This window comes from Galeopterus variegatus, unplaced genomic scaffold, assembly GCF_000696425.1.
Source record: "Galeopterus variegatus unplaced genomic scaffold, G_variegatus-3.0.2 Scaffold45, whole genome shotgun sequence".
NCBI classification, from domain to species: domain Eukaryota; kingdom Metazoa; phylum Chordata; class Mammalia; order Dermoptera; family Cynocephalidae; genus Galeopterus; species Galeopterus variegatus.
Window position 1 is genome coordinate 128048 of NW_007726156.1, and position 25504 is coordinate 153551.

The 25504-nt window shown below is 35.6% G+C and overlaps 2 protein-coding genes across 3 annotated transcripts in view; one reads left to right on the top strand and one right to left on the bottom strand.

Moving 5' to 3' along the window:
• DRAM2 (DNA-damage regulated autophagy modulator 2) overlaps positions 1 to 421 on the bottom strand; it is a 22468-nt gene extending 22047 nt beyond the window's left edge. Inside the window, exon 1 of the mRNA XM_008571837.1 lies at positions 333 to 421. The gene's annotated coding sequence lies outside the window, so the exon portion shown is untranslated. The remainder of the gene's footprint in view (positions 1 to 332) is intronic.
• A 133-nt stretch (positions 422 to 554) lies between these two features.
• CEPT1 (choline/ethanolamine phosphotransferase 1) overlaps positions 555 to 25504 on the top strand; it is a 47665-nt gene continuing 22715 nt past the window's right edge. For both annotated transcript variants that reach the window (XM_008571869.1, XM_008571860.1), the window contains exons 1-4: positions 555 to 610; positions 7628 to 8038; positions 13591 to 13738; positions 15728 to 15869. In XM_008571869.1, the coding sequence (XP_008570091.1) occupies positions 7700 to 8038; positions 13591 to 13738; positions 15728 to 15869 (629 nt within the window). In that variant the 5' untranslated portion in view covers positions 555 to 610; positions 7628 to 7699. The remainder of the gene's footprint in view (positions 611 to 7627; positions 8039 to 13590; positions 13739 to 15727; positions 15870 to 25504) is intronic.

The window sequence follows — 25504 nt, forward strand, 5'->3', positions numbered from 1 at the left end:
GGGGGGGGGGGGGGGGGGGGACAACCAAGGAAGAGGACAGAAAAGTGGGGCGCGGAGACAAGAGTCCAGCCTACATTCGCCCCCGCCCTGTGGGTCCACCGGAGCCCGCCCGCAGCTCACGCTACCCCGACCCTTCTCTAGTGCCTAGCACAAAATAGCCCCCAGAGGCCGGCTGAGCCAGCACCAGCCTCGCGCGCCCGCCACTGGGACGGAGGGTCCAGGCTGCGCCCGTTTCCCCAACCTGTCGATTCCACCCTCTGCCGAACCGCTCCAGAGCGGACCGGCTCCCAGCGCCAAGACCTGACCTTAGGCCCCCTTTCGGCCTACCTTACCTTGCTGACCCCGCCAGTGCCCGCCGCGGGCCCAGAAGCCTGCCCGCAGGATGGAAACGGGGCGGAACACTGGGGCGCGCTCCCGAGCAGCCAGGCCAGCCCCGGGGCGCGCTCACCGACCGGAGGAGCACGCCCGCGCCGCCGCTCATTCCGACCCTGTCTCCCTTTACGGCAGTCGCAAAAGTGTTGTGAAATTGCTGCCGCCGATTAGAGTCACTCAGTCGTCTGGAGTCGGAGGTGATACTTATACTTCTGGGGGTGTTCTTGCTGAGGTCCGGGTAAGGCTGCGGGGCTCGGTTTTGGGAAGACGGCCAAGATGTGGTGAGGGCAATTCTCACAGGAGGAGTGGCGCTAGGGCCGGATGCTCTGGGACCGGGCATTAGGATATAGCTGTGTATGGGCTCAGGCGAGGCGAAGGCAGTTCTCATTCGTCGCGCAGGGTGGTCTCGCGCGCGGAGTTGTGGGGAGGGCGAGGAGCAGCTGCCCCTCTGGCCCCGTGTGGCCAGATTGAGCTGGCGAAGCGCCGGCACGGGAGCCCGGAGACTGTTACGTGGAAGCCGAAGGTCGGGGTGGGAAGAACCGCGGCAGGCCAACACTGGGCGGGCCGAGGGCTGGGGGCGCTGCCTGCGTGGAACCGACCTTGCCTATCAGGTCCACACCCTCCTGCCCGGGTGCTGCCGAGTCCACAAACCCTGTGGCATCTTGTGCCGGCTTTGCCTTCCTTTTGGAATGGGGTGCTGGTGTTTCGTGCGTAGGCCTCGCTTCTCGGTCAGCAACTTTTCCAGAAATTTCAGCCTATGTTGACAAGCTCTGAGATAACTAGCTGGGGTCCATTTCAGTAGTATTCTTGGAAGGAGAAAGGACAGGAGGGTTGGTAGTGTTTGCCGGTGTTCCCAGGAACACTGTGGATGAGTGGGATCTTTACATTCAGCCGTGTTTAACTTGTTTTCTCCATTTTGGTGCTTGGCATTTTTGTGTCATTTTTGGCATTTTGTATCACTGGTATAAAGTATATATAATTTTGCATGAAATCTTTTAGTTCATCAGTGAATCCATATTACGATAGTAGGCAAATTCATTGTTGTCTTTCAACAAATATTAGTGCCTTATCTTGTATGTGAACGAAGAATAAAGATTCAGTTCCAGCTTTCGAACTAGTAGGAAAGTGTTCAACACGTGTGTATTAAATTGACTGACATACAGCACAAGTTAAACTGTGGTAAGGGCATTTAGCACATTACTAATTTAGGACCATTGGCGTTCACATAGAATTCCAGAGATTGAAGTTCTAAAAGCATTTTGCTGCATTTTCTTTCTGTGCCGAGAAAAACTAATTAAAGCCCCTAGTACAACTTGTCTTTACAGCCCTTCCATTTAAGAAATAAACTAGATAAATCTGCCTCTCATATTACCACCAATTACATTTTATTGTAGAGTAAATTTCTTGTTTTCTAGGCTACAGATTTGTTCTTTTATGCTGGCTAAAGGTGCTAGTGATGTTCTTTTTGAGGGTCATGCTGCGCTATCCTTTTTAAGGGAATAGAAAAATAATTTATAAAATTCCAGGCGTTTTCTTTTCATTTTTTTTTTTTAGGAAAAAGTTATTTCCTTTTTTAAGGAATGCAAGATTTCACTTCAGAACACTAGATCTAAGTTGTATTACACTCTACTGTTTTTGCTTCCAAGTGTGTTGATAAAGGCTTTTGTTTTTGTAAACTTGCTCTATATCACTTGTTAAATAATGCCGAACATATTCCTATGATCCTATTAGTTTTCTTTTTCTTTTTTCTTCCTTCCTTTTTTCCTTTCCCTTTCCCTTCCTTTTTCTTTCCTTTTCCTTTATAATTTGCCCTGCCTCCCTTAATAGTGTCAGCCATGAGTATTTTCCTTTAGCATGCCATAAAGGTGGGAAAGAGGTGTATAGTAACCAATTCCCCTGTGAAAGGACTGTAAACATACTGCTGAATCAGTGCAGATCAAAACTTGGCACCCTTAGATATGGGGAGGATGTAAATTCTGGAATTTCACAGAACAGGTTGGACACTGTGAGCTTATGCTCTGCTCAGCAGTTGGAGATTTTTTTTTTTTTTTATGTGATAGTTGTCAGATATTCCCCATGCTTAAATCCACATAGGAATAACATAAGCAGTATGCCATTATCCTCAGCTGCTATAAACACAGATGTTCTATATGATTGACTTTTTAAGGCCCACAAAATTGTATATAATTTTAGTAGAGGTATTTATTAAATATATTTTTGTACCTTTGTTGGACTTTTAACATAAATAATCATGCCTGCACAAAGAAAATTCTTTGTCAGATTATATATGTTCTTCTCTTTTGGACTCAGAAAACAGTTTGTTGACAGCCTGTTATAACTTAGCTGTTTACAAGACCCACTCCCCGCCCCCACTGTTGAGCTTCTTGAGGATATGGCGTATTTCAATATTTGTTTCCTCAGGATTTAGAACAATTAAGTGCTCATTAAGTACTAAACAAATCATATTTATTCATTGTTTAGTAAGTACTGATTATGTACTTAGTGCTGAGTATAGTATGAGATTGTGGGAAAAGAATGTTAACAAGATAGGCATGGCCTTTGCACTCATGGAACTTACAGAGTTGTGTGGGAGAAGGACCAAAAAAGTTTGGATAAGTGCTATGAAGGGAGCAGAGCACTAGAGCCAGGTTATAATAGAGGAGGACAGTTTACTGATTACAAGTGGAAAGATTATAATAGCTATAGGACTGTTACCAATATTATCCTAAACTAATTACAGGTGATGGGAATTTTATACAGTTTAAAATACTCACTTTTACTATTGTAACTTATGAAAACATGCTCAGTTAAAATAGTTCAAATAGGTTGCGTTCCGAAATTATAGGTTTCTTTATAAGTTCAATGGTTGCTTTCCATTACATCAGAATAAAATCTCAACTCTTTGCCATGGTCTATAAACCTCTGCATTGTATAATTCTTGAACTTTATTTTGTTACTGGTATACTCCTGTTGAGCCATGATGATCTCTCAGGTACCTGAGCCAAGAAAAGCTCTTTCCTGCCACAGCGCCTGTTCCATTTTCTTGGACTATTCTTCCTGCTCTTAGAAGGTCTAGCTTCTTCTTTTCCTCTGTTATAAAAGCTGTTTCTACAGACTTCAACCACCCTATGTAAAATGTGAACCCCCAACTGTTTTCTGGCTCAGCATTTTGTTTTCCTTGTAGCATTTATCACAGTGTGTAATGCTGTTTGCTTGTTTACCAGTTTTTATTTTCCCACTGGCCATAGGAGCTGGTACCATGTCTGTCTTGTTCACTGCATCCAGATACTGGCTGAATGCATTTGGAACTTGGGATCCACTTTCTCATAAAAGCCTGTTATGACTGGTGGCTAGGTTTCTAGGCTAACAGCAATAATTTTATTTATTTATTTATTTATTTATTTATTTATTTATTTATTTATTTATTTATTTTAAGAAAATATAAGAAAAGGAAATTTTCTGCTCACCTTTTTTTGGACATAGGCCTGACTCCATATGAAAGTCTCAAGTGGCTAAAATAACTTTTGTAATATGTGTTCCTCCTTTCCATATTTCCATCCAACATCTTTTTTTCTTTCTCTATATAGTCCTGATGTTCCTATTGTAGCCAGTCTACCCTAGTCTGTTCCCTTGAGTTATGCTTGTCTTTTGTTTGCTAAAATTGAGAAGCTTCTGTTTTTTTCTGAAATGGTTTTCATGGCAGTAGCCCCCACGTCTGAGATGTGGTGAAAGGAAGGAAGGATGATGATGGACTGTGGCAGTGACAGCAACCTCTGTGGCTGTTTGTATGTGTTGAAAGTAAAACAACCATCTGTATGTCAGAGGCTACATGTCTCTGAATTTATATTTGCAGTGTTGATGCTAATAGCTTCACAGAGACAATGTTGCTGAACTGAAATGTCGACAAAGAAAACCTTAAAAAACTCATTGCCTCTTTTCATGTATGAATTATATAATGGCTAGATCTAGAAAGAGTTGTCAAAATGTAGATTTTTCTAAAAGAGAAATGGAAGGTTTAAAGAAAACTAGGTCACGGGGGAAAAACTCAGGAGAGTATCAGTTTATCGACTAGTCCTGCCAAATGCACAAACTTAAAACCTTTAGGATCAGTTACTTGTAGCTGTTTAGTGCTAAAAGCAGGCTATCACCCTCAATATATCACCTTTTTTTTTTCTTAACAGTAGGAGAATGGAACACTGCAACAGCAAAATACAAATGGATTTCACTAAACTTTTTATTCCTGTTTAAAGTAAAATTCGATGAGAGCTGATTATAGCAAATATATCCTTCAAAATGACTATAGAAAATTTGGCTATTAGAAAGCTAAGTGTTCTGGTGATTATTGTTCTGTCATCTGATCTCAAGTGATCTCATCACCAGTTGTTTAACATTATATAAACATGGCTTTAAAACAGGTTTAATCAATAACTTTGTGGTATAGTTGTGTGGATAAATCTTTGAAATAGTAAGAAATTAGCTTTGATTTGCCATCTTGGTTTGAAGTATATTTTTATTTTGAAGCACCTCATTGGTTAAATTGTGGCACTAATTTGACTATAATGACTGTTTTGATATATATTGTTATATATGATTAACAGAAGTTTTGGATGCCACCTAGTGACACTGAAATTTTGGAATTTGGGAATATATTTATGGGAATATAGGGAAGAAGTTCTGGTCTGTATGTGACACCAACATTGTGTTCACATGTCTAGCCCAGCCGTGGCTGGGTGTCCCTCAGGTCTGTGAATCTGTGCCTGTATGTCCATGTGCTTACTCATGAGCTGTGTTCTTGTGTTTTCATATTCTGTGTCATGCAACCCTGTGCCCCACTTACCAAGTTGCCCCTGCAGCCTGGGTCCATAGCCCTATAGCATGATTTCAGTCCGGTGCTTTCCACCCTGGGTGGCAGGGGCATCCTATCCTGTCCTACCACAGCTGACTCTGGGCCTTGGCCTGGCCTCACCACATTCCAGGGGTTGCATGCCCTCCATTTCTTCTACACTGGCCTTCACTGGTCCTCCGGGCCTCCCTCTACCTGGGACAGGGTGGCATGTGCCACTCTCATGACCACCCTGCCAAGTTAGAGTAAACTGGGATCCTGTCACAGAAAAAAAAAAAAAGAAAAGAAAAAAAGGACAACTGGGCATGTTTTGGTACTAGATCTATTGTCAAGATATCCTAGAAGCTTGAATGGTGCACAATCTGTATTCCCATAGTGCACCATTTCTGGGAATTTCATGTTGCTTTCTGGATAGTTTCAACCAGAAGATCAAGGTATACCTCTCTTGGTTCAATGGCACTATCCTTTTAGTTCTATTAAGATTATTTCTTTTTCTTTTCTATTTCTTTCTTTCTTTTTTTTTTTTTTTTTTTTTAAATCTTATGGCCTCTCTTCCTGTTCCTGCTCGTTAACTATGGGTTCTCCCCAAGATTCTTTATTCTTTTCCTTTTCCCATCATACTTAAACCCCTCAAGAAGTTTTCCACTTTCTAGTCTTAGTAACTAGACTTTAGCTTTTAAGTTGATGAGTTGAAATTTTCATCTTATCCAAATTCTAGTCTTTTGATTTTTGTCTAAAACATCTGCACTTAATTTTTAGTTCCCCTCTAATCCCCCTCCCCACCCCAACAGCCAAAAAATAACAAACTGATTTTCCTTTCCAACTTTCCCTTTTGACAGCAGGTACTGTTGTCAAAAGGGAAAGGCTCTAGCTATGGTACTAGGTACTGGGATCTAGATGTGGACTCCTTTTTCTCCTGCTCTTTCACCTCATATGTCTAATTCTTAAGCATTTTCTGCTAATTCTTTCTTCTAAGTAGAAATTACTTATAGACTTGACTGTCTTTCATATTTCCATTTTTGCCACCCTACTCCAGGCCCTCACCACTTCAAGCCTTGGGATCACCTTACTAATTTTTAATTGTTCCCATTACTTTCTCCATTTTGATAAATATATATATAGCTACCCTATTAATCTTGAAAATACTCTTGTAATTATTTTCCTACACTGTTTAATTACTTATAATAATAATGTTATTTCTAATGTTTTTTAAATCAAGTGAAAGCGCTTCAGAGATAAAACTCAAGGTCCTTTATCAACATTTATCACTTAACCCACTTACACTTTTTTTCTTACTGCTTCCTCAGTTCATCAGGTCACTTTGCTTATACATATACAGTCGGGCCTCCATAACTGCAGTTTCACATCCATGGATTCAACCAAATATTTGAATATAAAAAATACTCAAATAAAAAAATGACAATACAACAATTAAAAATAATACAGATTTAAAAAACAATTCAGTATAACAACTATATACATCACATTTACATTATACTAGGCATTATAAGTAATCTAAAGATGATTTAAAGTTAATAGGAGGATATATGTAGGTTAAATGCAAATACTATGCTACTTTATATGAGGGACTTGAGCATCCTCAGATTTTGGTATGGGGGCTGGCATGTCCTGAAAACCAGTAGCCCACAGATACTGAGGGATGACTGTATATTGTCTTAGAGTTAATTTTTTTCATTGTTGTTTGCCCCCGCCTAGATTATTATCTATTTACCTTTCCACCAATAAAGAAGTTTTCTTTTTTGATTTAGCTTAAACAAAAACCCTGTGTTTGAACACCACTTACCCTATGATTTGGGCAATTAACCTCACTGTGCCTTAGTTTCTTTTCTTTTTTTTTTTTTTTTGTAAAAATGGGAATAATTAATAGTCCCTGCCTTCCAGGGTTGCTGTGATGATTAAATGAGTTCATATATTCAAAATCCTTAAAAGTTTTTGGTATAAATAAGTGCTTAATAAATGTTAGCTATTATCGTTAAATAAAAATCTAGTTTAGAACCTACTTCATTCAAGTTATTCCTCTGATATTAATACTAATTTGCTAGCCTCGGGACCTCAATTTCCATATTCAGTATGTGAAATGATTAGATTATTTCTAACACTTGTTCCATTATACTACTGAGAACAGTGTGAGATAGAAAAACAGTATGAGCTTTGAAGTCAAACTATAAGGTAACAGAAATCATCTTACTATTAAAATCCCTTAATATTTTTCTCTTAAAGGTGAGGTTATTCACCTTCAATACTTTGGGAAGAACTAGAACCAAAATCAGGTCCCTAGTTGTCTGATCCTGATTGATATTTATTATTCTCTTAGCCATTTGATTTTTTTTTATTTACTGATATTAATATAAGATGTAAATAGTGACTGACAGATGTATTTTTTTTTTCCAGCTAAAGCACCAGCCACAAAAAGCTACAAAATAAGATAAATAATTGTCTCCAAATAAAAGAAAACCAAGATCCATGAGTGGGCATCGGTCAACAAGGAAACGATGCGGAGATTCTCACCTGGAGGCCCCTTTGGGCTTCGGGCATATGAGTACTACAGGGTGTATATTAAATAAATTGTTTCAGTTACCTACACCACCATTGTCAAGACACCAGCTAAAGCGGTTAGAAGAACACAGATATCAGAGTGCTGGACGGTCCCTGCTTGAGCCCTTAATGCAAGGGTATTGGGAGTGGCTAGTTGGACGAGTTCCCTCCTGGATTGCTCCAAATCTCATCACCATCATTGGACTGTCAATAAATATCTGTACAACTATTTTATTAGTCTTCTACTGCCCTACAGCTACAGAGCAGGTAAGAGGAATTTCATAACAGCAAATATGAACATTTGTTGTATAGCAGAAACATTGCAACTGGTATTTGGGGATCATTTTAACTAAAGATATGATAGTCTGACAGCTATTTGTCAGCTATTCTAAAATATACTATCACATACACTACTGGTGCTAAAGCTCATAAGTGCAGCCTACTTTGTACACTATTGCTGGTTAGAAACCAGAAGCAAAGGGTAGTCTCTGATCCTACTAAACAAATGTTAGCAGGGATTAACATGTAACATGTTCCTTTTAAAATCACTAAATCTCAATTCTTCACAAAAGAGTTTTATACTGTTTTTAATGGCTGAATAAAGTCTTAGCAGAGTTTAAAATGATCAGAGAGAAAAGTCTCTGGTGTTTGAGATGGCATAACTGTAAACCAGTCTTATCAAAAGTGTTTTCCTCTCCATTCCAGTAAGAATTTTCAATATCCCTTTTCTCTTGTAAACCAGTGTGGCTGATAGACTTCAGGTATATCACTATTTTTCTAACAAGGCGAAGGAAGTGTAAGAAAAAGTCAGTATATTGTATTTCCTGTTCATATCCTGCTCTGGCTGCCTTAAAGGAAAGGAATATGGTATTGCTTTCAAAGACTCTCTACCTAGGCCTTCTCAGATCCAAACTTCTCTCCTTCCATTACCTTCCGTTACCTTCTGTACCTGTTACTTGAAACCAAAGCTAGAACTCTTCATCAGAATGGGTAAATTGATGTTTATTTCTTTGGTTTAAAATTTCCTTGTCAAAAAGTGAACTAAGGTACTTAGGTAGCTGAAGGAATCAGAAACATTTGTTCTGCCTTTATTAATCTAAATGATTAGTCTCAGGTAACCTAAGAAGATAGAAGATGATCCTTAACTAAAGATGTCAGAGTGACTGAACTATATGAAATTATAATGGCCACAATGTTCCTTATCTTGTTTTAAGTTTGAAGTAATACTTTTTTAAAGTAGTCTTTTCAAGAATAGGATGTCTCTCTCCACAAAGCCCAATCCAGAGTGACAGAAGAAGCATCTGCTCTATGATAATAATGGGGGACCTGAACACACCTTTCAGCACTGGACAGATGATCTAGGCAACAGATCAACAAAGTAACCATTACTCTTTCAGAGGGAGAGAAGAAATCTAGGGGTTATCAGTGGTGGGAGGGGGAAGGGGGGTAAGGAGAGATTGGACAAGGGACATAAAGAATAAGTACAATTTGTTATACATACTAGTAATATTGATCAAAAAAAAAGATAATACGGGGGAAAAAAGTAGTCTTTTCAGATGATTCGTCCTTTGAGATGAATTACCACCATCCAACCCTCTATCTTTTTCTGTTTTCATCAATACATTTGTTTCCACATATATCTCTTAAAATGAATGGCTATTGTTCACAGTTACCCATAAAACGTGATTTTTGTCTTCCTTCAGTTGCTCATTTTCCCCCACCCTTGAATACCTTTATTTTAATTCCTCTTTTACTATACAAATACAGTCCATACAGATTGTGTGGATATATTTCTGGATTTCCCTACCTTTCTTAAGTATCTTGCTGTATATCAGTCAGGATACTTAAAAAAACAAAGACCAATACAATTCTTTAAATATGTCCTGGGATTCTTTATCACATATCCTTTGACATGTTTCACCTGGGTCCTTCCTGAGGACCTGACTACTTCCAGAGGAGTTTTGTTTTGCCCACATCTTACATATACTTAGAGATATAGTAGAACAATAGGTGTGTTGATTCCAGTGGGAGCCCTCCAATAGTCCTAAGCTAGTTCTAGGATGAGGATCAGGGAGCGAAAGCAAGTTCAAAGGTAGCTCAGCCACAAGTAGTCATTTGTTGAACACCCTAGAATATACCGGGTACCATGTCCCCCCCATAGTACTTTTCCATAGCCTCTGTTCTTAAGTGATTCAGAATTATTAGAGTAATCTTAGAATTAGTTAAACCTTGGGGAGACTTCCAGCATGAGAACTATTCTGATCATAAGGAACTTTTCAGGATTGCTGCTGGGAAGAATCCAGGTGGAATATGGCTGAGCCACTGTTAGTTGCTCTGCAAGGGAAGGTAATGTCCTCCTATAAAGGGTACGCCTGGATGCATTTGTAGCTGCATGGTAGAAGTCTTTGTTAGGCTTAGATCAGAATGCATTAAGATAGGTCATGGCTATCTTCCATGATAGGATCTGTCATCCCTGTGATGTTCAGTAAGATATGTAAATTCTCAGTCATACTTTATCTTTATAATTCTTATTTTTTAGTATTATGATGATTAGGTAAGATCATGCATTTAGGGTGTCTGGCATATAATGCTCAATGAACGGTAGGTGATTGTTTCATTGGTCAAAAATATTAAGTATATAACCTGTTCTTTTTACCCACAACCCCCCTCCCTTTCCCAATTTCCTCTAATAATACATAATATATGGTGTCACAAGAAGTCAAGAGGTTCATTCTCTAAATTTATTATGCAGTGAAATTCTCACTGACTATAGCTCTAATTCTTTTAGACCTTATACCAGTGGGTGATCACTGTTTCATGTCTACATGAAGAGTATTCTGAACTTCCCATATATTTTTATGTTGCTGATTTTTGGAGTGGCTCAGAGTTTTGTTGTCAGGTTTCTGGTTTTGTTTTTGTTTTTTTGTGGTGGCTGGCCAGTAGGGTATCCAAACCCTTGACCTTGGTGTTGTAACACCTGAATTAACTGGCCATCCCATGGATCAGAGTTTTAGATACCAATCTTTCTATAAGAAAAGGTCACTATTGTAATGGTTTCAGTTGGGTTTGTTTTTTGTTAGAAAAGTCACATTTCCTAGTACATATGAAAGGAAAATGAGTTTGTCCTTATTTTTCAAATTCCTAAGGTAGAGATGTTGACGTCTCTCTTTTTATCTGGGGTACCAAAATATCTCCTTGATCTGTTTGTTACTAAGTATTTAAACTTCATCAGCTAGTAGCTTTGGTTTTAGTATCGTAAATTAATTTGGAATTTGTCTTTCAGCTTGATAGATGTTAATATGCTGAGTTAAGCTCGCCACATCAGACAGAGAGGAAGTCGGAGTTATTTATTTCATACACATGAAAATCCAAACTGAGCTATGCCATTACCAATAAGAGTTCTATCAAATTTAAATATAAATTTAAATTTGGAATATTATCATAAGAGGTTTTTTGTTTAAATGCTCAATTGTTTTTGTTTTTATGTTGCTAGATTTAATGCTTTTGATTTAATTCACTAAAAAATAACATGTTCGATTTTTTTTAGCATAGAAAAATGAAAATGGCACGTTGTCCGTAATCCCACTACCCAGTTATCTTCTATTCAAACAAAGAAATGTATAAAACAAAAAATAAAATCTCTTTTTTACTTGCCTTTTCTTGTCACCCCTTCCAATCCATCTCCTCAAACATAACAGTGTTTAACAATTTTTTGATGCATCCTCCCAGAAAAAACATTTACTCTTGCACCAGCATATGTATATATTTGTATGTATATGAATCCTTCAATTCTGTTTCAGAAGTTCAATAAAACTATATATGTTTCTTAGAATTTTTTGCCTGAGTCGACTCCCATATAAACATCTCTGCAAGATTTTACAAATTGGTTAATTGTCAGATTGTCGTAAGATTATTTGCTTATGTTGGTTCTCTACCCACCTATCAGGGGGTAATGATTTCCTGATTGATATATTAGTTTCTTCATTTATTCAGGGTTTCTCCCAGGCTCTTAACCCAGCTGAGACCATACTTATTCTTGAATTAGAAGGCTTTCTTTTTAAAATACTTCCAAGAATTATGAAATAATGAGAACAAGGAAGAAGTATGTAAATACTAGTTTAGTGTTCTACAGACTCACAGGAAAAAAGGAAAATGCAAAGATAAGAGAGCTTTACTCCTTTTTAGGTATGTAATTACTATTTTGCAGTTTTCTAGGATTGTGTGTATACTAATAGTTGAAATTGTCTCTGTTCCAGAGTAACACTTTGCCGCATTAAAACCTAAGTTTAGACCCCAAGAAGTGCTTAGCTTTAAATCCCCTAAAGTAGAGCTATCCAGTTGAACTTTCTGTGATGATGGATGTGTTCTATATCTTTGTGGTCCAATATGTTAGTCATAGCCACATGTGGCTATTGAGCATTTGAAATGTGCCTGGTGCAACTGAGGAGCTGAATTTTTAATATTACTTTATTTTAATTAAACTAAAATAGTAACACATAGCTCCTGGCTACTGTACAGGACAGCATAACTCTAGAGAGTTAATTGGATTCCTTTAGGAGCAAGAAGTGGTAGACCCAAAGTCCGGAAGGGGGGGTTCTTAGTCACATAGGATTAATTACCCAGTTCAGTAGGCTTGCATGTGAAGTATGGTTACATAACCACAATTATGAGTTCAGGGTTTGTAACTCTAGTTTAGGAAAGGTATGTACTATGGTTCTCTTGATAATCATGACTTCAATGTCTTAAAATGTGGGACTCCAGGAAAATGTTTAAGAGAAGATTCTTACCTTTTAATAGCAGAGTACAGAATAGATCTCTATCAGAGAGAAACCCCTTTGCAGTATAGAATATACTTAATGTTATTTGCAGCTCTGAGTGTTTAATATTAACAGTGTAACTTAGTAACCAATGTCTGAGAAAATACTTCGTGATTATAAAAAAAATTTTTTATGGCCCGGGCATGGGAAAATAATGAAAAATGATACAAAACACTCTGTTCAGTCTTAAAGATAACAAAATAGAAGTTCTCCTTTTAAAAATACACAACATTTAAATTCAATACCAGCAGTTCAATTTGTGTTTGGGAAAAGAGAAACTATTCTTGAAGATGTGACTATAGATATTTGAAAAATAACATTTTGAGTTCTCTGTGCACTTGATCATCAGTTCCGTAGTGTTGTTCTGTGGACCACTGAAGTACATTTAAAAATAAATTACATGCTGAAATAAATTTTGAAAATGTCAGTATATTGTGTCCCCGTATTGAATATTCACAGTGTTCATTAGCAATATTAAGGGCTGGAAGAAGTCCTTTAGTAGAGAAATCTGTTTAACATTGTTTAACCTAGTGTTTCCCTCATGAGGTTAACATGGAATTTTTCTTTTCTAATAATACCTGTAAACATTTTGAAAGATAATACCTGTAAATCTAATAATACCTGTAAACATTTTGAAAGATACAATTTGGGAAAAACTGTACTAGATTATTTATTAATTGACTTTCAGAATCTAAATGGTGGGAGGAATCTTATAGAAGATACCTTGTCTAATTTCTCATGTGATTTCTGTAATGTCCCTGTGAAGTAGTTATCCATCATCTGCTTGGGAACCCCTAAAAGCAGGGAGTTCAATTCTTTTACGATCCCAGTTGTCTCAATAAGTTCGTCATTATGTAGCACTTCGATCTTCTCTTCTGTAGTGTCCAACCAGCAGTACTCCTCTAGAGAATGAAAATAAAATATCTGCAGGTAAAAATATATTAGCCAAACAGAATAACTGGTATGTCTGAATACTCTTGCCTTTCTCATTTTATTTCACAGGCACCTCTGTGGGCATATATTGCTTGTGCATGTGGCCTTTTCGTTTACCAGTCTTTGGATGCTATAGATGGGAAACAGGCAAGAAGAACCAATAGTAGTTCTCCTTTGGGAGAGCTTTTTGATCATGGTTGTGATTCACTATCAACAGGTATTGTTGATTTTTTTTAATGTTAATGATTGTTAACTGATAAAAGCAATGTGATAAACAGTGTTAGAATAAATAAGAGGTTTATTTAGCTATCAGAATAAGTAATTTTGTATTAAATTTTAGTATTTTTCAAAAGACTATATGAATCTGGTTAATATTTGTTCATTATTGGCAGTATTGGAAAATGTAGAAATTAAATTAATTTATACTTAAGTATTTTTAGTCTTGAATATTGTTTTTGGCATCTTTTGTTTTTAAAATCTTAGGGCACAATTGTCATCAAAAATTTCAGAAATTATAGATAAGAGTACAATAGTGGGAGATTAGTTAGGTAATTTGTGGTCTTTAAATGAATATTATGGGGATATTTAAAATTATGTTATAGACTAGGATTATAATATATGTTATAATGGGCTTGGTTAAAAAGACTAGGACGGATGAGTCTGGAAATCTAAGTTACAGCATGAGACTATAGTTAATATTGTATTATATACTGAAAATTTCCTAAGAGAGTAGACTTCAGATGCTATTACCACAGGTGGAAAAAAAATATTAACGATGGAAGGAAGATAATGGATCAGTTAATTTTCTTAACTGTAGTAATCATTTCACTATGTATATGTATATCAAATAGTAAATTGTACACCTTAAATTTGTACAAAAGAAAAAAAAGACTAAGAAAAAATAAATGCTAGCAATAGATGGGTTACTATAGTTAGGTTATAGGTAATATGTCTTTATATGCACTATTTTGCAAGTTTTGAAATTAATGTTTTAGTACGTTTTTAGAGGAAAAAAAGATTTAGAAACTAAATGACAGTTTCTAACTAGTCTTTCTGATAGGAACTTTCCTGCCTTATTTATATTTAGTTTCTCAGTAGTTTTCTTGTCATTTGGCACAGCATTTAAAATATTTAAAAAGAAACAAACAAAACTCCCCAAAAGTTTTACCTCCTGAATCCAGATTTGCAGATTCAGTGTATCCTGACAGCAACTTGCTTAGTAGAGGAGGAAGAGCAACTAAACTCTTACAACTTTTAAAAGTCAAGGGGAGAAAAACTCAGAACTTCCACTAAGTAAAAGCTAGTTGAGTATCTTGAAAGGTTATTATAATTTAACCAGGTGACTGCAGAATGATAGGTATTGTCTTTTTTATTTTATTTACTTAATCGTTTTATTTATTTTTTATTTTATTTTATTTTTGTGTGTGTGGCTGACTGGTATGGGGATCCGAACCCTTGACCTTGGTGTTAATCAGCACCATGCCCTCCCAAGTGAGCTAACCAGCCAGCTCATATTTTTTATTTTAGATGACAGTCATTTTTGCTTTGTGGTTTGAGTTCCAAACTTTTATAAGAAGTCTTTTTCTATGTATGTCACCCACATTGTATCTGCTGAACAAGAGAAGGCAGTTATCAACCTGAAGCAAATAGGTCCCTTTGTGGATTGTGTAGTCCCTTTGTTTTTCTTTCTTTTTGACTTTCTGCCTTGTAACTTTGTGTGTGTGTGTGTGTGTGTGTGACCGGTAACGGGATCGCGACCCTTGGCTTGGTGTCGCCCTCACCGCGCTCAGCCAGCGAGCGCACCTGCCATCCTTATTTATATAGGATCCGAACCCGTGGCGGGAGCGTCGCTGTGCTCCCAAGTGCTGCATTCACCCGAGTGCACCACGGGGCCGGCCCTGCCTTGTAACTTTTTACTGTTCAATAGTACCACTATCTCTAAGTTAGGAGAATACTCTAAAAAGTGCTCAAGTATTTCCTTTAAGAACTTCGGTTCCACTCAATTGTTCAGTGAAAGAAGAGATTGAAAATATGGGGTAAAAGATAATGTAAAAGATTATTTCCTACTTTTCTGGGACCATAGATAGCTGAGAGTAGATTATACATTCACAGCATCTTTTCTTTTTATCTTATCTAAAATCCTTTCAGCTCAGTTAATGTTTGTTATTTGTATTGTTTAGTTTTCATTGTGATCTTTTTTCTGCAGTTTTTGTGGTTCTTGGAACTTGTATTGCAGTACAACTGGGGACAAACCCTGATTGGATGTTTTTTTGTTGTTTTGCTGCAACATTCATGTTCTATTGTGCACACTGGCAAACATATGTTTCTGGAACATTGCGATTTGGAATGTAAGTAACACTTAATGATCATTTTGTTTTCTCATTCAAATATGAAAAATGTTGCTTATAGGTTTTTGAGTATTAGGAATTGATCAAATTGCTAAATTAGTTTAAGAAATAAAAGAAATTTTAAAATTTTATTATTATAGTTATTCCATAATAGTCTCTGTCACATATCCCTCTGTTTTACCTTTAAAAGAAAATATCAGAACCTCCCTACCAGTAGTTTTAAAGCAAGATGAAAAGCATTACCCCTTCCTCACTCATCTCCATTTGTCTTTCCCATAGACAAATTCACTTTTTTCCCCTACTGTTATTCACCTTAATTCCATGTCTTATTTTGATGTATAAAAACACATTTTCAGGAAAGATAAGATAGTTTCTGAGAACAAAGAGCAACTCTCATCTCAAAATTTTATAGCTTAATTAGGTTTTAGTATATTCACACTTTTATTTATGGATCTATAAAAATCTAAGCTCTTGATAATTCGGTTGACACGAGCACACAGCATAGATTATTACTGCTAACAAAATGCCTGAGAATTTAAAAACACAAACTTCTTTCAAACTCCAAAATGAATAGTTTCTACCTGGTGATTAGTACTTTTCCATAAATATTAGTGAGTAAACCAGTCTCAGAACAAGGTTAAGGATGGCAATCACTAACTGGTGTTTCATTAAATATCACAGATCCAAGTTACACCACTTAAGTTTTTCTTTTTTCATGGCATAGCAGCATTCAAAGAGAAAAAAATTGAGAAGATTATATACCTTATGAAATGTCAAAGTAAAAATTTCTGAAGGCCAATGACAGGAGAACATCTTAACCTAGTGTGTAAGATGAATCATTAATGGATTTTTTAAAAAAATTTAGATCTTTAGTATACTTAGTTTTCAAGGCCTTGAAAAAGCCAGGATACATAGAAATTTAACTGTTCAATACAAGTTCATCATATGATTTTTGCTAAATTTATTTAAATAGAATTTAAGATGTTTTTATGACAGTAACTGAATAATTACTAATACTGTTAGCTATTTGATAGACATGTCTCAAAATAAAGGGGGTTAGAGAGAACGTTTAAGGGTCATCTTAAGGTGGTAGGTATTCTTACTACAGATAGTAGCAGACACGAGTGTCCTGTGAAAACTTGTTTGCCTCTTCATTCATTAGCAATCTATAAAGTGATCAATGCTTAGAAAATACCGAAGAGTTCTGATATAAAATAGTAATTGAAAATGTGTACAGTTATTTTTTTCCTCAATATCATTTTCATAGTCTTTTCTTTATTTCAATACTATTTTTACAGTCTTTCTCCACATTAGGCAAGCCCATAAAATATAATAGACTTCTAAGGTCATTTGGTTTGCCCTAACTCAGTTTTAATTTTTAGTGATGCTGTTGTTTTCAAAAATGGCAGAATTTGTTATATCTGGATTTTACATAGTATGTGTTTCATTGGTTATTATCTCACAGTTAACTTTCAAGCCCTTATTTTGAAAGCTTATTTAAACCAGCTTTAATGTATTCTCTTTTCCTTTCAAATAATGCAGTACCAACATTATGGTGTGGGAACTGAAGGAAGAGAGAATTAACCATGGAAGTAGTAGAAGAGTAAATAGATGGTGTTTTTAGGAGTGATTTGATATCACAGCTTTCTGTCTTCCAGTCTTAGAATGTCTCTCATGGTGTTTCCCTATGATGAAGTATGTATTGGAGAACTGCAAGCAGGTCCATGTAGTTGGATTATAAGATGCCTGTAGGGCAGTAGCTGGAGATAAGGCTGGAGAATATCCAGAAAAGCAAGAGCCTTCTGTGCTCTGCCAAGAAATGTGGACTTTTATTCTGAATCTGCAGGGAACTTTCACAACTCCAAAAGCAGGGAAATTACAAAAGTACATTTAGAAAGATCAGCCTGGCATCATGGCAGAGGGTAAATTGGAGTAGGCTGTGACAGAAGCAAGGAGACCCTGTAAGAAGCATCAGTGTAATTAATGTGAGGAATGATGAAACCTAAACTAACACAATGGAGTGCTGTTGCAGAGAAAGGGATAGATTAGAGAGAGACTTAAGAGATAGAAACTACAGAGCACAGTGTCTATTTGGATGTGGGGAATGAATGAGAGGGCAGAGATTGGAACTACTCCCAGTTCACTTCCTTGGGTGGTTGGGTGGAAGATGGAGAAAAGGACTACAGGAAGAGGAACCTATTTAAAGGTAGAGTTCTGTCTAGAAAATGTATGTGAGGGACTTTAGACAACCAAGTAGAATGAAAATAGCTGAAAACTTAGAGAGCAAACTTAGAAAGAAGCCCATAAAAGTTATTAAACAGCCAGAGTAGGAGGAGGCATACTGGAATGAAAAGGCAGACGAGGGATGAATTTCAAAGAAAGAACAATGCTAAATGCTGCGAAGACTCAAAATGAGGACGGAAAAGCGTGCATTGAATTTGGCAATATGAACCATTCACAGCAGTTTTTATATAATGGTGGGGACAGAAGCCAGATTGTAGGGGGTAAGAATGGAATAAATAAGTAGACTGCTACTTACTACATATTATATAAGGTTACTTATAAAATGTGTGACTATGATGGAAAGGAGAGAAGCATTGGTTAGAGGAGAGAGAAGCTCAAAAGGAGGGTTTTGTGTTTTTAATGAGAGAAATATGAGCATACAAGGTCACTAAAAGTCCGTTAGAGAAAAGACTAAAGGTAGTGAAGGGAGGGGAGGTGGATAATTTATGGATCACAATAGCTGAAGATGCAGGACCAAAGGAATTCTAGGGTAACAGGCAGAGGAACTAGATAGGAAACTCTGCCACTGAGATTGAAGTGCTTCCCTCTAATGCTATTAAAAAAAAAAAAAAAAAATTGGCAATATTGAGGCCAGTTTCAATTGAACATCTAAATTTAAATTAAATATATTATTACAAGGGATTGGTTTTGATTTGGGAAATTGTATTCAATTTTCAGAAATTCTACATTTGCACTAAAGCAATACTGACTCTATTTTTTAAAATTAAAAGCAGGCTATAACATTCATAGAAATATGCTGTGAGTACTTTATGTTTAAGGAGATATTTATTAAAATACCAGTGCAGTGGAGGCATGTAGAATACATACAGATAAGCCTAAAGAAGTCTTAAAAACACTATTTTAGATTTCATATATATTTCTAAAGAGCATCCAGAATAGACAGGTGTATAATAGGTTAAATATTGAAGTGAAGTTTGTACTATATGCATGGAAAAGAAAGGCGGAATTTTATTTTGCTTAATAAGGAAAGAACATCACTTGCATTTTCTTTTTCTTTCTTAGAGGGAAGTGAAAACAGCCTTAAGTACATTAGGAATCTTATTCTAAGACACTTTTATTTGAATTGTTTTATTTTGATTTTTTATACACGTGAGTGAAACAAATCATGAGAATTTCTTTTTTATGTATAATAAACTCAGGTTGTTTTACTTTTAATAATTTTATAAAATAGAATGGCACATAATTTTTTTTCTCTTTGGTCTCTTTAATGTTACTGTTTTTATTTTTATTCAAAATATTTTAACATTTATTTGTACATATTTGTGGGGTACAGTATGTTGTTTCAGTACATGCATATGCTGCACAATAATTAACTTACGGTAGATAGCATAGTTTTGTACAACGTTGCTGTTTTTAATTGCTCTTAAGTATGCTCATAGTATCTTAAACAAAAATAGGCACAGAATTTTAATTCATCCATAACTAATCTCCATTCAAAGTCTAGCATCGTGAGAAATCAAATATGCTTTGGATACTTCTTACGTGAAATTATGAACTATATCTTCCCACACTTTGATCACAGATAAAAGCTGCCTTGCACAGAGAATATTAGTGCCTGTCACATCTAGACAGACCCCTGTACTCACAGCATTCTTGTATTGAGCAAGTAGATATCTGACAGTACTGTTCATTGGGACCCTTCTAGACCCAGCTTAGCTCTTTAAGATTTTTACTAGCATAGATATGAAAGATAGGGGAGGTATATAGAGTTAGAGGCTAGAACTTCATGGAAGGATTGGGTTGGTGGAAGAAGATAAGTATGAGTTAAAGCTCATTTGTAAACATTTGTAAAATTCTTAAAAATGTTTATGGATTGTACTAAATGGAAGAATTCATATTTTCTCTCTTTATGGCCTAAACCCTCTATATCTAGGTATTGTTAAATACATAACTTGTAGATATATATATAGACTCATAAATTAAATGCTTAGAAACCCTAAACAGTCTTTTTAATAAGAATATATTTGTACAAAACGTGGGTCTTAAACCTTCCACACTATAAAGGCAGAACTCTTATTTAAATTATAATTTCAGGTGGGGAAAAACTTTTAAATTATCTTTTCAAGTGAAAAAAAGGAAGGAAATTATAATGAACCAAAGGCAGGCCGGTATATCTCCAAATTATCTTGTCTGTATATCAGGGCAAGATCTATAATTTTCATGAGCCTCATTTCCTAATTTGTAAAATAAAGATTTTGGACTAGGTCATCTCTAAGATTCTTTCTATTTATAATGTCTGTGAGTCTGTTAATTTTATGGATCTTATTTCTAGTGTACTGATTTGTAATTACAGTAGGCAGAATATTGATCTTTCTTTTTATTACATTTTTCAGTTTATGCTTCTAAGCTTTCATATTTGCATTAACTAAACCCTGCCACCTAATGTTTATTTCTGTATAAGTAAATAGCTTCCCACTTTTCTTTTCTGTAGTTAAATGAAAAAAATTAATAGACTATGTAATTCCACTGGTAGTCTGACAAATCCAGTTCATCTTATCCAAGTAACTTCTAAGGAATAGTAACTTGAAGACCTCCTAGCAATAAGTTAATGTCTAATCCACTTTCTGTGAATTTAGGATTAGGAAACTTTCTATTGAATACCTATATAGGATCTGCTTATCTTTAAATGTTTAAATGTTAATACTTATCACGTGAATTATTAAATACTGGAGATTTTTCTTTTAGTGTCTAGTTTCACTCTGTAGTTTTTTTTTTTTCTCAACAATGTTTCATTCATTTGTACCCCAGCTATATCCATTTAATATTATCAGTTGTTATAGTTAATATTCTACAACAACCGTTTGTATTAAGGTGAGACCTAAATTGCAATTTGGGCCCTCAGATCTTCAGGTAAAATCGTGGACATCTTTCGATCTCATTAGCATTCCTCAGTTCTTAATTTTAATTGTTACAGTTTTTATTTGAAGTCTGTTCTATACTACTACTCTTTTTCTGTCACCATCCGTGTTCCAAAACTTCCTTAGTGATTGAATTGGATGTTTTACTTATTTTTTTACAACTAATAAACTAATGCTGTATAGTTGCTATGGAATTAGGGAAAAGAAAGAGGAAAAAGGAAAAGATTCTGGACTACAGATTATTAGGAAATAGGATAAGGAGATGACCAATTTGATTTTGGTACAACCATATCCAAAAAAAAAGTTACTCTTGACTAGATTCTTTCCCACTTACTTTTCCATGTACATGTGCTAACTTGGGGGGATAGCAGAGGTAGGAGTGTGATGAAGTTTGAGGTGGTGGAGGATTATGAGATGATTAGTGGTTTTTTAAAAATATACACCAGGGCTTCTGAGGGATAGAAGGATTCCTATCTACAGGGAAGTTCTGGATAGGTTCAGGCACTGAAGGACATATGTCATAGACAGTATGATTATTTGGCAAGTAGTATTCGTCACTCATAGGTAATTGAGAGTTGACTCTGCATTCATAATACTCGTGTTTCCAGCTGCCTCCTTACAAGTCATTTTTTCAGTGTGTTATAGTTTTAATTTTTTAAACTTTTTTACTATTTTGATTTAGTTAAGAAATGTATGTGTATGCATAAGGACAGTATAGTACTTAATTGTATCATTGAATCTTTAGGTGTCTTTATAAAGAGAATGCTACCTTTTAAGTCTACTTTTGTTACCTTTTTCAGTAGGGTTCTTTAGCAAAAGCTCTGAGTAAAGTTATTTTGAAATGTTTGTTTCCTTATGCATAGATTCGATGTTACAGAGTCCCAGATCATAATTATAATCTGCCAGCTTCTCACAGGAACCCTGGGGCCTTGGTTCTGGAACTTCACGGTAACTGCTAGAATATTCATGCTGTCTGATGAACAATGGTGTGAACTCAGTAAAGACAGCACCTTTGTCATGCACAGAGTAATTAAAAAATGAAAAATCAAAAGTCTTCCTGGTGCTATTTCACAGACAAACAGTTTATTAGAAAACAAATAATTTTAATATGTAATAGGGCAATAAAAATCCACCCTATTAAACAGAATTTTTTGAAAAGTAGTATTTCTGCTTAATTGATTCTAAAGCCAATTCTCTCATTTATGAATTGTGCTTAATATTATTTTTATTCTACTTAATATTTTTGAGAACAAATACCTTTCCACCACTAAATAGAAATTTTTTTCTTTTAGTATTTCTATTTTGAAAACAATAAAGCAAGCAGAATTTTTTCTTAGATAAGTAAATTGAGAAGACCCTTTATATTAATGTAGGAAAGATTCTGCTTATTCTCTTGACTTCTTTAGCATATCCTTTAAGCATTCTAGTACTGGTTCTTCTGCTTGGATTTACAATAATCTTGGTGTTGTAAAAAATGTATGCTAGAAGCTATTCTCATTTCTATTTGCTATGGTTAATATTGTCCTCTCTTAGTTGTGCTTTTAAAACTAAATATCCTTAGTTTTTCATGTAACTAATCATCCTTTGAAAACCTTCCTTTTTCGGATGGTTTTTTTTTTCAGTAAATGCATGTTTCCTTAACATAGTGCTAAGTGTAATATATCTTTCTCCTCTGATGTTAGAATTGTAATTTTGACCTTATGACTTTTAAAAGTTCAAAAGTATTTATTAGAAAATGTTTTCCTGGTAAGATAATCCAGAATCCTTCACACTTTAGTATGAAAAGTGTATTTACAAGAAAAAAGTAGAGCTTAGAGTCAATTTATTTTGCAGTTCAGGGAACGTTGGGGAACTGTTCATCTGAAAACCTGATGGATCATTCTAGTAATACAAGGCTGTGTTAGATTTCCTACATTAAATCCCCCCGCCCTGCAAAAAAGAATTGTAAACATTGTAATATTGTGTCAACAATATAATAGAAATAGGGAATCCCTCGTTAGCAGAGCTTTTTCTGAAATGTATATAATAGCATTGTAAATCCAGTTATTCATTGGCAATAGTGATGGCTTTGGAGACAAATTAATAGTGAGGGATATTCCACATCATTTTTCAAAATAACCTTGGACTATAGAGAATACTGAGAAATGCTATAGATATGTTCCAGGAGCAAAAGTAAAGCCATTTTCAGTTGAATTTACAGTGTATTGCATAATTACTTGTGGGATTCACTCCTAGGGTAGAATAATGTGCATTATTAACATCTCTTTATCCTTAACTCTGTCTTCCAGTACTTTCTCCAAAGACCTATACTTTTATGCTCATTGCAGTTGTCTAGATTTGTAATTTTTGAAGGCTCATTTTTTATTATTGTTTGTTATTTACCTTCACCTTGTTTGTCATTATAACAAAGTACCCTATATTTATAGAGCCCTTTCTGCTAAAATGCTTCTGAAACTAATACATTTTAACATCATAAAAACTGTTTTCAAGATATATTCTTTTTTTTTTTTTTTGTCTTTTTGTCTTTTTGTCTTTTTCCGTGTCCGGCAACGGATCGCAACCCTCAGTGTTGCCCCCGTACCGGACCGGGGACCGGCAACAGGATTGCAACCCTCGGCGTTGCTCCCGCGCTTCGCTCAGCCAGTGAGCGGGAACCGGTCTGTATGTGGGATCCGAACCCTTGGGTGGGAGCGCTGCCGCGCTTCCCAAGCGGCGCACTTATCCAGTGCGCCACCGGGCCGGCCCCTCAAGATATATTCTGTTTTCTCTAGATACCTTGTCTTTACCATTGCTAACTTGCAGAGATTATTTTTTGCTTTTTATATTTGTTGCTTTTACTGATTTGATCATTCAAATAAAATTCAGATGTACTCCCTGCACTCCTCAAAGTTTGGGAAAAAAGCTTCAGAAAAAATTGTTCTTAATAATTTGTTTCTAAATTAATTTAATTTATTAGCATCTAATCCTATCAACTGTTACCTGTTATATTCTAGAATTTTTGGTAAAATTGTAGAATACAGAGGCATCATTCTGAAATGTATAGACATCTCAGCAATAGTAAGTTAAAAACCTAGGACAAATGTTTGCCCCAATTGGTTGGTAGACGAAAGATTTAGAGTTAGCACTGCGTAGGAACAGCACTCCCAGTTTGTTTCAAAGTTCTGCCTCTCATTTTTTCTGTAAACTTGGAAAAGTCACTTAACCTTTTTTACTAAATTTCTCATCTATAAAATCATGAGAATATTTTCTACCTCCTAGGGTAGTTAGGAAGATTAAAAGGGTTAAAATATAATGTGCTAACTGCAGTGCTTGGCTTATAGTAGGTCTTCATTATCATTATTGTTATATTAATTTTAAGGTGTGTTAGTAACTCTCAATAGTTTGCAGATTTCATCTGGAATTGATTGTGCTAGTTAGAGAGGAAGAATAAGTTCATGATCCCTTTATTTAACTCCAAGATTGTTACTAAATGAGGTGAGAGGACTCTCCTTCAATTCTTCTGTCCCCTGAGGTGGTAAGGATAGTCTGTCCCTTAAATTTGAGACCTGCACTCTAGCTCTTCTTATTTTAGAGTACTTGTTCTATTCTAGCCCTTGGCTATATTCTTCTCTGCTTACTCAAAGTTATTCAATGGGCTTTTTTTTTTTTAGTCTTCTCAGAAAATCTGAAGATCCACATAGTCATTTATGTGGTAGGTAATACTGTTTTTAATAATTCAGCATATTTCAAAAATAGATACTTGTCTGTTTTCTTTATATATAACATTTGAACTAAAAATACTTAAATGTATCACTCAGCTATATGGTTAATATTTCACATTAATCTAAGTTGCCATGCCAAGTTTCCCCCTTATCAAGAGTAGAAAGTAAAATACTGGAAGGTAGTCTGTGGAATTTCTAGAGTAATCATTTCAGTTCATCAACGTTTTACCCCACCCTTGGTATTTCTGGTGAAGCTTATTAATGAATGCCATGCTCTGGTTATGCATAAAGTCCTTAGAACTTCAGATCCATTTACAAATAATTACAAATCTGTAATTAATAGCAATGTAATCTTTGAACAGGATTCCAGACACCTTCAAATGGATGACTTTTTAAACAGAATGTTTCTTTTTAACAGTAGCTTAGAAGTCAAATTGTACAAGTCAAGATTCCCTTGACATTCTGAATTTATCCTCAGTGAATATTATATGTTAACCAAACTAATAGTCAACGCATATTACAACAGTTATATTTACTATTCATAGTTTAACAAAACTACTTATGTTTATAGATTAACTAGAATTATATCTTTGAAATGCATGTGTCACATGTAGAAGAAAAATACATTGTCATATTTCTCATTTTAGAGGGGAAAGACATGAAAAATTCTTGGAAAAGGTGATTAACATGCTTATCAACTCTCAGAATGTCATTTAAATCCCTTCACATCCTTCAATACTGAGTCTTGGAATTCATATGCATTTCTTAAGTA